This window comes from Podarcis muralis, chromosome 8, assembly GCF_964188315.1.
Source record: "Podarcis muralis chromosome 8, rPodMur119.hap1.1, whole genome shotgun sequence".
NCBI classification, from domain to species: Eukaryota; Metazoa; Chordata; class Lepidosauria; order Squamata; family Lacertidae; genus Podarcis; species Podarcis muralis.
Window position 1 is genome coordinate 1925396 of NC_135662.1, and position 14914 is coordinate 1940309.

Consider the following 14914-nt stretch of genomic DNA (forward strand, 5'->3'; position numbering starts at 1 on the left):
GTCCCAGACCCTAAGGAAGTCAGATTAGCCTCAACCAGAGCCAGGGCCTTTTCAACACTGGCCCCAGCCTGGTGGAAAGCTCTGTCTCATGAGACCAGGGCCCTGCAGGATCTGATTTCTTTCCATAGGGCCTGTAAGACAGAGTTGTTCCACCTGGCTTTTAGCCTGGAATCAACTTGATCCCCTTCCACTCTTTCCTTTTCCCTTTCTCCTTCTGTGATGGAACTCCTATTTGGGGATTTCCCTGGCTTTTTTCTGGCCCACGTAGGACCACTCTGGATAGTTGGCCTTGGTGAAGACTTGACGTTTTCATCCCCCAAAAGTTTTTGACTTGAGTTTCTACTGAAATGAGGCTGCATTTTAATGTTGTATTTTAATCTTGTTTTTAAGTTGTATTTTAATCAAATGTTTTTATACCTGGTGTTAGCCGCCCTGAGCCCGGTCTTGGCTGGGGAGGGCGGGGTATAAATAAAATTTATTATTATTTATTATTAGAGCAGGAGAAACAAGCTTGCTCCATCTTCCATGGGACAGCCCTTAAGATATCTGAAGATGGTTCTCATATATCCTCTTGGCTGGGGAGGGCGGGGTATAAATAAAATTTATTATTATTTATTATTATCCCTGACCACTGGTCCTGTTAGCTAGGGATCATGGGTGTTGTAGGCCAAAACATCTGGAGGGTCGCAGGTTGGGGATGCCTGCTGTAGGGCAATCTTAGGATTGCCATCTGACCAGGTCTGGCCTGCTCCTACGCCATTCACGGCCAGCTGACCTGTAGAAATTAGCAAGGCAACCTCTTTGCCGTTTCAAGAGTGACAGGATTCCTGCATTCCTGCACCCGCTTGACTGATTCAATCAGGAAAAAAATGGCCGCATAGTGACCCTTCCACGTTTGCAAGAACCTGGTCTTTTCATGAAACAGCACCTGTACACTGTGGAACTCCCTGCCTATTGATATTGAGAAGGTGCCTTCGCTGCGTTCCTTTCGGAGCCTGCTAAAAACATTCTTGTCTTGCCTCCGGGGGTGAAGCCGAACCTCTGTGTTAGCGGAACCAAAGTGACCTCCCCAGGGCGCAAGCCTGGGCAGTGTGTGTGGAGGTCCTGGGCTGTCCAGAGGACAAGACCCCACCTCGGCCTCAGTGATGGGGTCCAAGGGAAAGCAGAGCAAGATGTTTGGCACCAGCTTCGCTGCAGGAGTTGCTAGAAGGAGGTGTACAATATGCCATCCAACCGCCTTAGGGACGGTTTTCTGGATTTCTGGAGGGTTTACTCCTGAGCCCCTTCTTCTGAAAATATCCTGTAAGGCCGTGGAGGTTTGGTGTTATGTATTCAGTGGTCTGTGTTTGCCTGAGCTTGAGTCCACCAGGGGTCAGCAAACTTTTTCAGCAGGGGGCCGCTCCACTGTCCCTCAGACCTTGTGGGGGGCCGGACTATATTTGGGGGGGAAATAATAAATGAACAAATTTGTATGCCCCACAAATAACCCAGAGATGCATTTCAAATAAAAGGACACATTCTGCTCATGTAAAAATGCAGTCATACCTCATGTTACGTTTGCTTCATGATACGTTTTTTCAGGTTGCGTCCCGCGGCGACCCGGAAGTACCAGAAAGGGTTACTTCCCGGTTTCACCGCTCGCACATGCGCAGAAGCGCTAAATCGCGCTTTGCGCATGCGCAGAAGTGCCAAATTGCGCTGCACAGATATGGCACGTCAGGTTGCAGGCTTTTCATGTTGCGAACGGGCCTCCGGAACGGATCCCGTTCCCAACCAGAGGTACCACTGTACTCTGATTCCTGGACCATTCGCAGGCCGGATTTAGAAGGCAATTGGGCCGGATCCGGCCCCTGGGCCTTAGGTTGCCTACCCATGGTCTGGACTAAGGATTCTGAGCACCTGTGTTCTGATCCGATATGTCCAATCGCAGAACGTTTCAGGATTTGGGCCTCTGCCATTGGCCCTTGAACTCTGAGTCGTGATTCGCAGCATGGAAGTTTAGATAGCCAATCACACCGGGAGTGGGAGTGGCCCAGGCTTTCAGGAATGTATATAAACAGCTGCTTTGCCCCTGTTTCCCAGTTATGTAGTTCAATAAAGGTTCTTGCTGTTATAGCTGTGCCTTGCTTCGTGGGAACCTATCTACACTTCACTGGCATTTGGGATCAGAGTTTTCTGGGTCTGGATTTTTCTTGTCCTGAATTAAAAAGAGGCAAGGGGGTGCCTCTGCCTCTAATAATAATAATCATAATAATATGATTAGACCTATATTGGCTCCCAGTATATTTCCGAGCACAATTCAAAGTGTTGGTGCTGACCTTCAAAGCCCTAAACGGCCTCAGCCCAGTAGACCTGAAGGAGCGTCTCCACCCCCATCGTTCTGCCCGGACGCTGAGGTCCAGCCCCGAGGGCCTTCTGGCGGTTCCCTCATTGCGAGAAGCAAAGCTACAGAGAACCAGGCAGAGGGCCTTCTCGGTGGTGGCGCCTGCCCTGTGGAACGCCCTCCCATCAGATGTCAAAGAGATAAACTACCTGACATTCAGAAGACATCTTAAAGCAGCCCTGTTCAGGGAAGTTTTTAGTGTGTGACATATTAGTGTATTTTTGGTCTTTGTGGAAGCCGCCCAGAGTGGCTGGGAAACCCAGCCAGATGGGCGGGGTACAAATAATAAATTATTATATTAGTATTATTATTTATACCCCACCCATCTGGCTGGGTTTCATGTCATCTGGCTCCAACCAGACCTGATAGAATAGCTTCAAACAACTGGCAACTTCCTAAACTACCTATCCAGGCTTTGCAAACAGCTCAGCAATCCTTTATCAGCACCAGGGCAAAAGCCAAGGACTCCATGGTTTGTCTCAGCCCAAAGCTATCCAGACCCATCTAGTTGCAGGCTGAGCAGCCTAGTCAGAGCTGGGTTCAAATCCCACGTGAGTCATTCACCTCTTATCTGGTGCTGATAACACCCGAGAAGTTCACTTTTATTAATCTTCTGTCCCCTGCATCTCAGAGGCCCTGATCCAGCTGATAGCTGCAGGAAACAGAACGCTAGGTGCAATGGATCTTTGGCCTGATCCAGCCTTCCCCAACCAGGTGCCCTCCAGAAGTTTCAGAGGAGCCACAAAGCTTTGAGGCCGCTTTACTTTCAAAAAGTTCTTTTATTTTCATGTCAGTGTGTGCAAGCTTCGGAGCTACACAGCACTCTGCGTCAGGTGTCGTTTATTTATTATTAAATGTGTCCACCCATCAACAGAATCATTTAGGCAGCTTGCGAAGGAAAAACAAACAAACACCATAGGGTTTATTTTTAAAAGACACAATAATGAAAACCAAATCTCCAAATGAATCCGAACTTCAATGTCTAAAATCCCTGGTAGAGGACAAGGCTCCTGAGATCACGTTAAGGGTAGCCAAATTCTGTGCGATTGCCATAAAACTTAGGGAACAAGCTATGCTATCATAATGATTAAGGTTTTAAATGATAATTTTAGGTTATATGTTAGTGACTAAGTTTTAATTTATATATTTTTAACTGTTGCTGTACCTGTATTGTCCCTGTTACACCTAATTGCAAATTCAAATGTATCCCTATCGTGTTTTATGATTTCCTTGATATTGTATGTGGGCTGGAACTGGTCTGGGACCGAAATAATAAAAATTCAAATAATGAAAGCCATAAAAATCTGTGCAAAAATAACAAACTGTCCCCCTCCTCTCTCTCTCTCTTTCCCCCTTCCAGTGTCTCTCTGCTTCGGATATTTTTACACTCACAAAGGGAAAAACTCCCAGGGATGCCAACCTCACATCCTCGGAGCTGTTGCCGTTCTCCGCTGGCCTGGTCTACTACCTCTCTGACCCCACGGCAGCTTGCCGGGCCGTGGCGGACGGAGACTGGGTGGCCAAGGTCCGCACTTTGCAGAGCGAATTCTTAGAGGGGAATCCTCCCGCTGGGCCTGATCGAGAGAAGGTGGCCGAGCTGATGGGGGCCGTTCAGAGAAATATCCAGGAGAATGAAAGAAGTGAGGTAAGAGAGGTGATGCCTGGGAAAGGATCTGCTGGCAGGATCTACTCCCATCCCAATTCTGGATTAAGAACAGAAGGAGGAGCCTTCTGGATTAATAATAATAATAATAATAATAATAATAATAATAATAATAAATTGTATTTATACCCCGGCCAGAGCCAGGCTCAGGGCGGCTAACACCAATAAAATCACAGTAAAAACATGATCACTGCAGATGGTGACAGCAGCCACGAAATTAAAAGACGCCTGCTTCTCGGGAGAAAAGCAATGACAAACCTAGATAGCATCTTAAAAAGCAGAGACATCACCTTGCCAACAAAGGTCCGTATAGTTAAAGCTATGGTTTTCCCAGTAGTGATGTATGGAAGCGAGAGCTGGACCATAAAGAAGGCTGATTGCCGAAGAATGGATGCTTTTGAATTCTGGTGCTGGAGGAGACTCTTGAGAATACCATGGACTGCAAGAAATCAGCCCTGAGTGCTCACTGGAAGGGCAGATCCTGAAGCTGAGGCTCCAAGACTTTGGCCACCTCATGAGAAGAGAAGACTCCCTGGAAAAGACCCTGATGGTGGGGAAGATGGAGGGCACAAGGAGAAGGGGAGGACAGAGGACGAGATGGTGGGACAGTGTTCTCGAAGCTACCAGCATGAGTTTGACCAAACTGCGGGAGGCAGTGGAAGACAAGAGGGCCTGGCGTGCTCTGGTCCAGGGGGTCACCAAGATGCGGACACGACTAAACAACAACAACAACAACAACAACAACAACAACAACAACAACAACAACAACAACATAATAGGGGGGAAATAGAGGGGGGAGGAAAAGGGGGGGAGCCAATTTAAAATACAGGTTAAAATGCAATTTAAAATGCAGCCTCTTTTTAAAGTAGCTGATAAATCCGACAACAGCCTGTCCAGCCCAGCCTTCTGTTCTCACAGTGGCCAACCAGATCACCCGATGGGAAACCAGCAAGCAGAATTCGAACACTAGAGCAACTCTCCCCTCCTGGGGTTTCCAGCGACTGGGATTCAGAAGCATTGCTGCCCCTCAACTGTGGAGGTGACGTAGAGCCATTCTGGCTAGGAGCCATCGATAGCCCTCCTCCTCCATAAATTTGTCTGACCCTCTTTTAAAGCCATCTAGATTGGTGGACGGGACGCGGGTGGTGCTGTGGGTTAAACCACAGAGCCTAGGACTTGCCGATCAGAAGGTCGGCAGTTCGAATCCCTGTGACGGGGTGAGCTCCCGTTGCTCGGTCCCTGCTCCTGCCAACCTAGCAGTTCAAAAGCGCGTCAAAGTGCAAGTAGATAAATAGGTACCGCTCTGGCGGGAAGGTAAACGGCGTTTCCGTGCGCTGCTCTGGTTCACCAGAAGCGGCTTAGTCATGCTGGCCACATGACCCGGAAGCTGTACGCCGGCTCCCTTGGCCAGTAAAGCGAGATGAGCGCCGCAACCCCAGAGTCGGCCATGACTGGACCTAATGGTCAGGGGTCCCTTTACCTTAGATTGGTGGAAATCCCTGCCTACTGTGGCAGAGAGTTCCACAGGTTAACTGGGTGCAGTGCGACAAAGGCCTTCCTTTCGTCTGCCCTGAATCTGACAATATTCCATTTCATGGGGTGTCCGTGAGTTCTAGGGTTGTGATACAGAGCAAAACATTTCTCTGTACACTGTAAGTTTTTAATAAGTTTATAATTAATGTGTAGCTTAATGTGCAGACCAGTCTTCCCCACGTTGTTGAGTTTCAGGTGTTTTGGATTACAACTCTCACCTGGCCAGGTCAAACTCCATGTTTTTGAGAGATGCTGCCAAGACGAATTTCCTGATAAATGGTGATGCCCGTTAAAGGAAAACCGTGATTAAAATGCTAGCATTCCCCTTGCCCTGCCATTGCCTCCTGTGCTTGTGAGAGCTGCACGGTGGCATGGAAATTAGACAGCGAAAGCTTTTCCTGTCTTTTCCTGATGGGGTAAAGTTCTACCTATTGGATATCTGTCTGCCACACTATAATTAAGGAGGGGAGAGCTGGCAACTCTAATCTTCTCCACTCATCTGGCCTTTGATGGCAAGGAAGAGGAGGAAGACCGAACTTGATAAAGTTCTAGGTGGGAGCAGTTAAAAGCTAGTTAAATACGACAAGGCCAACTTTCTAGTCCTCAATGCTAAGACAGAAAAGCCTCAAGACACACAGGGTTTTCTTATTGCTCCCATCGCTAAATCCCCTCTCCTCCACTGCCACCCGCTGTTATTCCTCTGTCTTGCCATTGAATTAAGTACATCGCTAGACATTCTGCAGCCATGGCTGTCAGGGTGGCTTACAAAATAAAGCACAAATACGTAGCTGTGATTCCTGCCTTGCAGCAGGTTGGACTAGATGCCCCCTGGGGGTCCCTTGCAGCTCTAAAATTCTAGGATCCTGTGAAATAAATTGCTGGGCTGAGCAGCCTCAGAGGCTCAGCCTGTTGCCTGACCTGCTCTCCTCTCCTTCCCAGCCCTGCGCAGGAGTGGACCAGATCCTGGAGAGCAGCGCACGGATCTCCAATCGATCAGCCTTGGAGCCAGCTGGGCGGGTGCTGGCAGCCGTTGCCTACCATGCCCTGGCGGGGGGCTGCTTCCATGCCCTCCCCCCAGAACACTACTTTGTGGAATACATCTTTGGGCTCTACGGCAACAAGACCCACAACCTCACCTTGGCAGGTAATTTCATCCCACTGGTTTGTTTTTTGTTTGTTTTTTGAATTCGATAGTGTTTATTATACAAACCATTAGAAGTAAATTTAGGTTAAGGTAAAGGGACCCCTGACCATTAGGTCCAGTCGTGGCCGACTCTGGGGTTGCGGCGCTCATCTCGCTTTATTGGCCGAGGGAGCCGGCGTACAGCTTCCAGGTCATGTGGCCAGCAGGACTAAGCCGCTTCTGGCAAACCAGAGCAGCGCACGGAAACACCGTTTACCTTCCCGCCAGAGCGGTACCTATTTACCGGTATCTACTTGCACTTTGACATGCTTTTGAACTGCTAGGTTGGCAGGAGCAGGGACCGAGCAACGGGAGCTCACCCTGTCACGGGGATTCGAACCGCCGACCTTCTGATCGGCAAGTCCTAGGCTCTGTGGTTTAACTCAAAGCACCACCTGTGTCCCTTTTAGTAAATTTACACAGTAAATTTACACAGGTTTAATTATAGAAAGTGGCATCAAATCTTGGCACTGCCATGTTTTGTAACACAGTTTAAGTTAGTAGAGTAAGGCATGATTCCATTTTAAAGCATGCAGGAAATAATAATAATAATAATTTATTATTTATACCCCGCCCATCTGGCTGAGTTTCCCCAGCCACTCTGGGCGGCTCCCAATCAGTGTTAAAAACAGTACAGCATTACATATTAAAAACTTCCCTGAACCCCTGAAGGGGTTGATTGCATGCCATATTTTTTCCTTCAGCTCTTCCACTTTTCTAATATATGCTTTCATTGCATCTTCTTTGGACATTCCTTTCAAGGAATTCCAGGCGTCCCACTTGCCCTTGCCTTTGAAACCAAGCATCCCAGGACGGTCTGCATTTATATCTCCAGCTGTGGCCTGCTTGTAACAGCTGTAGATATCCAGCATTTCTTGATCTGTCGGTTGAGTCTTCAGCTTCTTGATTTCTTCTGCAGCTTTTTCAAACGCTGCGCCATGGTTGCAGAAGCACGCAGCGACCTCATTTCATCCCGCTGTTGGGGAATGTGGTGCTGGGTGAGGAAGGCAGTGGGCGAGAGTTTGGGCGGGGAGAGGAGTCTATTCGGTCCTGAGACGGGCAGAAGGTTTGCTCCAAGACTTTCCTGCTTCTGTGTCTGTTGAGGATAAGCCATCTGCCTTATCACAGAGTCACAGAATTTGTGAGTCAGAAGGGACCCTGAGGACCATCTAGTCCAACCCTCTGCACCCGCTGGACTTTCTGGGTCAGTCTGAAGGGCTGCCCCACGTAGAGCGAGTTACAATCCATCTTTGGAAATACACCCCGGTGTGGCGTAGCTACAAAATGCAAGAGACAAATGTCAAAAGCTCAGCTGGGGACTCTGTGAGAGTGCTAGTGAGAAATTAACAGCACAGTCTCTCTAATAATAATAGTGCCACTGTATTCTGCTCTGGTCAGACCTCACCTGGAGTACTGTGTCCAGTTCTGGGCACCACAGTTCAAGAAGGACACTGACAAACTGGAACGTGTCCAGAGGAGGGCAACCAAAATGGTCAAAGGCCTGGAAACGATGCCTTATGAGGAACAGCTAAGGGAGCTGGGCATGTTTAGCCTGGAGAAGAGGAGGTTAAGGGGTGATATGATAGCCATGTTCAAATATATAAAAGGATGTCACATAGAGGAGGGAGAAAGGTTGTTTTCTGCTGCTCCAGAGAAGCGGACACGGAGCAATGGATCCAAACTACAAGAAAGAAGATTCCACCTCAACATTAGGAAGAACTTCCTGACAGTAAGAGCTGTTCGACAGTGGAATTTGCTGCCAAGGAGTGTGGTGGAGTCTCCTTCTTTGGAGGTCTTTAAGCAGAGGCTTGACAACCATATGTCAGGAGTGCTCTGATGGTGTTTCCTGCTTGGCAGGGGGTTGGACTCGATGGCCCTTGGGGTCTCTTCCAACTCTATGATTCTATGATTCTAATACACTTCACGCTTACTAGCGGGAAGGTAAACGGCGTTTCCGTGTGCGGCTCTGGCTTGCCAGAGCAGCGATGTCACACTGGCCACGTGACCCGGAAATGTCTCCGGACAGCGCTGGCCCCTGGCCTCTTGAGTGAGATGGGCGCACAACCCTAGAGTCTGACAAGACTGGCCCGTACGGGCAGGGGTACCTTTACCTTTACCTTTACTCTCTAATACATGTCCACCGAGAAATAAGTCCTGTTGAATTCAGTGGGCCTTATTCCCAGGTAAGCGGGGGGTTAGGATCACAGCTGAGGGCTATGAACCATAAAGTCCTTGGCTGCTGCTGCTGCTGCCACCAGCTCCGTAAGTCTTTGATAGAGAGCGTTCAAAGAGCTCAAGGAGTTGGGTTGGTGGTAAATCCACCTGGCAGTGATGCTGAGGGCATCTGGTGAGATCAGGGCCTCTTCTGTGTTTGCAACAGGCTTGACCAGGCTGATGGAGCAGCTCGAAGTGGGTCCTGAGGCGTCCCACGCAGGACACGACCACGGGGAACCTGGGCACGAGTACCCTCATGACGGCCACGCGCTTGGCAGCCACCACGACCATGCGCACGAGGGCGCCACGCACGATCACCCTCATGATCATGGTGACCACGAGGGTCACGACGACCATCACCACGGCAATGACACTGACCACCACCATGGCGATGAAATGGACCACCTTGCAAACCGAACGGAGAAGAACGTGGCCCGGCGAAGGCGAAGTCTGCCTGGAACGGAAGAGAAGGACGCGAACGTCTGGGATACGGTGAGGAGCGTTTCCCCCCCCCCACACACACACATAATATTTATTATTTTCGGTAGATAAACATAGTAAAAAAAGAAAAGATTAACAATAATAAAGACAAACAAAAAATAGGAAAAAAAGAGAAAAAAGAAAAAAGATACATACAACAAATTACCACTTAATTAATTAAAATTAAGTACCATCCATCTTCATAAACATAGTATTCGACTTCCTCGAATCTCTTCCATCCGAATTTCTTATTAATTATATGTAGCAGTTTCCAATATCAGAGTTTCCAAAGACCATATCACAGTCCTAATCATATTACAGTGGTGCCCCGCAAGACGAATGCCTCGCAAGACGAAAAACCCGCTAGACGAAAGGGTTTTCCGTTTTTCGATGCGCTTCGCAAGACGATTTTCCCTATGGGCTTGCTTCGCAAGACGGAAACGTCTTGCGAGTCTTGCGATTTTTTTTGCTCCCCCCCCCCTTTTTCTAAGCCGCTAAGCCACTAATAGCCTTTTAGCCGCTAAGCCGCTAAGCCTTTAATAGCCGCTAAACCGCTAATAGCGCTAAGCCGCTAAACCGCTAATAGGGTTGCTTCGCAAGACGAAAAAACCGCTTGACGAAGAGAATCGCGGAACGGATTATTTTCGTCTTGTGAGGCACCACTGTACATAGCTTTCCTTATCGTACATTTTCTTATTCATAAATTTAATTCCATTTTAATCCTAGGCCTAATTGTTTCTTTCAAGTGGTCACATATCTTTATTATTACAATATTTATAATAAATATAGTCTTTAAATTTCTTCCAGTCTTCTTGGTGTTCCTTGGTGAGGAGCGTTTTCTGTCCCATCACAAACATCTAAAGAGAGGGACCTCTTGGTGGTTCAAGGGTAGGAGCTGCTCAGGAGTGCCAGATTGGCCCTGCAACCATGGGTGCCCAGAGCCGTGGATGCCATGCAGCGTGCATGGCCCTGGCAACAAAATTTATGGGTGCCTGGCCCCTTCATGGGGAATTGTGTGGGTGCCCGGGCACCCAGGGAGTTGGCACCTATGGATCTAGCAGAAGGCCCTGCTAGATAGCAACCATGATCATGTTGCCCGTTAGTTTCCCATCCCTGGTCCAGGGCTCCCTCCTTCTCTTCATGTTCCACAAGGAAAAGGAGAATGTGACTTAAAAGTCTGATGAACGTCTGACGTGATGAAAGCTGGCACAAAAAGGCTTTCAAAAAAGAACCGAATTAATTTCCACATGGTGTGGAGGGGGAGAGGGATGTTGCCTTGCCCTCCGTGCATCAGGTGATGTTGGAAACAGGTGGTTTTCTCATGAAGGGCAGAGCCCAGAGGCAGATGGTGAAATTCTTTTCCCACTCCATGTGTTTCGTCAGCGCTTAGACAAGAAACTGAGAACAGGACTCTGATTCTAGCTGGGTTTTTGTCAGGCAGCGGCGAGGGGTCTGTGTGCGTTTGTGTGTCTGTCCATTAGAATTGCCATCTGACCAGAAAACAAAAGCTGGTCTGGCCTGCTGCTATGCCATTCAAGGCCAGCTGACCTGTAGAAATCAGCAAGGGAACCTCTTTGATGTGTCAAGTGTGACAGAATTCCTGCATTGTGGGGGGCTGGGCTGGATGACCCCCTTGGGTCCCTTCCAACCAATTCTATGGTTCTAGAATTGAAGTGTAGGTGGGTCCCACAAGGCAAGGCACAGCCATAACAGCAAGAGCCTTTATTGAACTACGTAACTGGGAAACAGGGGCAAAGCAACTGCTTATATACCGTATTTTTCACCCTATAGGACACACTTTTCCCCCTCCAAAAATGAAGGGGAAATGTGTGTGCGTCCTATGGGGCGAATGCAGGCTTTCGCTGAAGCCTGGAGAGCGAGAGGGGTCGGTGCGCACCAACCCCTCTCGCTCTCCAGGCTTCAGGAAGCTATCCGCAAGCCTTGGGAGCCCGCAGGAGTTCCCGCCAGGCTCCCACGGCTTGCGGAGAGCTGCCTCTATCTCGAAGCATGGGCGCGCTGAGCAGTCACGCCCGGGCTTCGGGTAGCTCTGCGCAAGCCGCGGGAGGGCTCCCACGGCTTGCGGGGAGCAGCCTGTCCTGGGGGCTGGGGTCGGGGGAAGCTCGGGCTTCCCCCGCCCCAGCCCCGTGCCGGGGGGGGGGGATAAATTTCCCCCCTTTATTCCCCCCCCCAAAAAAACCTAGGTGCGCCCTATGGGCCAGTGCGCCCTATAGGGTGAAAAATACGGTACATTCCTGAAAGCCTGGGCCACTCCCACTCCCAATGTGATTGGCTATCTAAACTTCCAAGCTGCGAATCACAACTCAGAGTTCAAGGGCCAATGGCAGAGGCCTAAATCCTGAAGTGCACTGTGATTTGGACATCATTTATCGAATCAGAACACAGGAGCCCCGAATCTATAGTCCAGACTCAAGCTCAGGCAAACAGACCACGGAACACATAACAGGAATCACCTGGTTCCAATGGCTACAGATCAAATGGATGCAAAAGACATGGTGATAGGGGCCATTTATAACAACAACAACAACAACAACAACAACAACAAAACAACAATAATTTTATTATTTATACCCCGCCCATCTGGCTGGGTTTCCCCAGCTACTCTGGGTGGCTTCCAACAGAACACTAAAATACAATAACCTATTAAACATTGAAAGCTTCCCTAAACAGGCTGCCTTCAGATGTCTTCTAAAAGTTTGGTAGTAGTTGTTCTCTTTGACATCTGGTGGGAGGGCGTTCCACAGGGCGGGTGCCACCACCGAGAAGGCCCTCTGCCTGGTTCCCTGTAACTTGGCTTCTTGCAGCGAGGGAACCGGCAGAAGGCCCTCGGCACTGGACCTCAGTGTCCGGGCTGAACGAGGCATTTGAAGAACTGGCAACCCTAGTCTCCTTGGGATCTCCTTGTGGCTCACTCATCTGGGGGGCATGTCTTTATTTCCAGGTCTGCCTCAGCCCCAGTGACCTGTTTGAGATTTACGGGATCGACGAAGGCGCAGGAATCTCCGGCCCAGATTTCAGCCGCGTGAGCCCAGCGCTGGTGCAGCAACAGCTGAGCAAAGCCTGCTCTGCCCCCCGGAACACCCCTGCCGATGGGCGCCTCACCACTGCGCAGAGTGAGTCCACCCATCCTTAAAAAGAAACTGGTCTCTTAAGCCAACAAAAACAAATAGCAATCCTGTCCTGTAGGAACCTGTCCAGTTAAAGGTCTGGGCTTAAGGTCTTAAGGCTGCTTCTATGTAGGATGCCCAGTAGCTGACTGAGGCATTCCCAAAGCAAAGGAAGGGTTAGACTCTGATTAATAACACACAGAGGCTTGAACCAGCAAGACTCTGGGAGGAGTGCATATAATAATTCCTGTCCACCCTCCGGCCCAGGTCGTTTTATTCACAAAAGAACTTTTTACACAGTGTTCGTAAGAACCAATCAGGCTTCCTCTGAGCATTTCAAAAACCCCACGTGGGGACAAAGTCAGATCAGAAGAAATTCTTTTAACTACAAAGGCTACCCTGAGCATGCATACACAATCTGAGAGTAGATAAAAGAGGAAGCAATGCTTTTAGGAGGTCATAAACAGCAATAAACAAGAGAGGACGGAAGGATGGCAAGGAAAGAGTATTTACCAGCTCCTTGTGAACTCTCTTCCTAGCTCTTAAGATCTATCTAAAGCTTAACAAAACCAAGGAAAGTTACATCAAAGCTAACTATCATTTTTATGGCCCAGGATGCCTGGTGAAGCAACTGGCCTGTGTTTAGAATGCTGATATGTGCCTGTCAGGCGTAGAGAAATAGGACAGAGACGCAGAGGCGTGGATTGATCAGAAATCATATCAAAATGGCTCAAACCCAGTCAACGCAATGCTTTCATTGCTGACACAAATGGCTTGCTCCATATTTTTTATATTTCCTCATAGCAATCCTACCTGATCACTACAGCTGACAGCTGTCGAGAGAGCCATGCCATGGAAGGGGCTAAAAGATATTCCACTTCCACAATGGCTCTGCTCTTCTTCCGGCAGCTGGGAATTGCAAGCGGGGAGAGTCCCGGTCTTGCTTGCGGACTTCGAGATGAATAAAAGAAAGCATTTTTTAACACGATGCATTGTTAAGACTGTGGAACTCCCTCCCACAAGGGGCAGGAATGGCCACAACTTGGATAGCCACAAATTCATGGAGGAGGAGTGGGTTCTTGATGGCTACTAGCCAGGATGGCTGAGCTCTGCCACCATGAGTATAAAGATAAACTTTATTCGCATTAGCCAATGGCCATGGCAACATAAAAAAAAGCAATATATACAATTAAAAAGACAACAATGGGTAAAAAGGACAATAAAATAACCAGGATTATCATTCAGATAGTGGCCCTTAATCTCATTGCACCCTCGATAAACCTAGGAACCTTTGCTGTTGTCTGATCATTTTGACCTGATAACAGAAAGAACAATGTGACCGCAGATGGGCGGCCTGGGATGGTAAGTAGGAGTGGAGTGATGATCTCGTTCCTCAGATCTTTATAAAGGGGGCAGGACAGGAGAGCATGAGCCACTGTTTCCAGACTGCCATCTCCACATGGGCAGAGTCGTTTCTCAGTTGGAATCTTTTGGGATCTGCCCTCAAGTACGGCAGAGGGCATCACGTCCAGTCTGGCCAGTGTGAAGGCATGTCAGTATTTTGGGATAGTTATACAAATATGGTGCCAGGGAATCAAACTGAGAAGGGGGGGAAAGGCATACCAAGGACAGAGTTTCTTTATAATGGCCAGATTGTTCTGTTGCTCTAAGTCCTTCAGACGCTGTCCAATTAGCAATAATGCTTCTGAATCCCAGTTACTGGAAGGATTTGAGAACAAGAGCGTTGTCCCCTCTTGTGGTTTCCAGCAACAGGGTTGATGGACATCACGGCTTCCTGTGGCAGTGAGTTCCGCAGTTTAAAACTGCGCAGCATGATTTTATCTGTCCTGCATCTTCTGACTTTCAGCCTTGGATGTTCTAGAGTTAGGAGAGAGGGAGAAAAACTTCATCCGCTTTCTCCGTGCCACACATAATTTTATAAACTTCTATCACATCACTTCTTTCCTCTCATCCAAAGCTAAACCTTCCCAACGGCCTCCATGCCTCTCTGCCCAGCGGTGCTTCGACAGACTTCTTTCCCCCTGTGTCATTCTTTTCTTAAGATTTTAATTTTATTGAGAGTATTACAGTGAGTTAAAGTCAATATGAAATAAAAGGGGAAAAGAAAAAGGATACATAAAAGGCATTTTAAAAGGCAGAGGAAAACAACAATAACAAAATAACAATTAAAAAGTTACATAACTACGTAGTAGGTGATTAAGCAGATAAGCTTATTGTTTCCCTCAAGTATACGTTGGTTTGTGGTTCACAATGGTTTTGATAATAGCATAATCTTCCTCTGACAACGATGTCTTCATAAATAGCAAGAGATG

The 14914-nt window shown here is 48.3% G+C and overlaps 1 protein-coding gene and 1 pseudogene across 1 annotated transcript in view; one reads left to right on the forward strand and one right to left on the reverse strand.

Moving 5' to 3' along the window:
- Positions 1 to 14914, forward strand: part of SLC39A4 (solute carrier family 39 member 4) — a 41891-nt gene that overhangs the window by 8146 nt on the left and 18831 nt on the right. The window contains exons 2-5 of the mRNA XM_028735992.2: positions 3744 to 4028; positions 6519 to 6723; positions 9143 to 9468; positions 12416 to 12587. Coding sequence (XP_028591825.2) covers positions 3744 to 4028; positions 6519 to 6723; positions 9143 to 9468; positions 12416 to 12587 — 988 coding nt within the window. The remainder of the gene's footprint in view (positions 1 to 3743; positions 4029 to 6518; positions 6724 to 9142; positions 9469 to 12415; positions 12588 to 14914) is intronic.
- Positions 7220 to 7634, reverse strand: LOC114600098 (acyl-CoA-binding protein pseudogene; annotated as a pseudogene).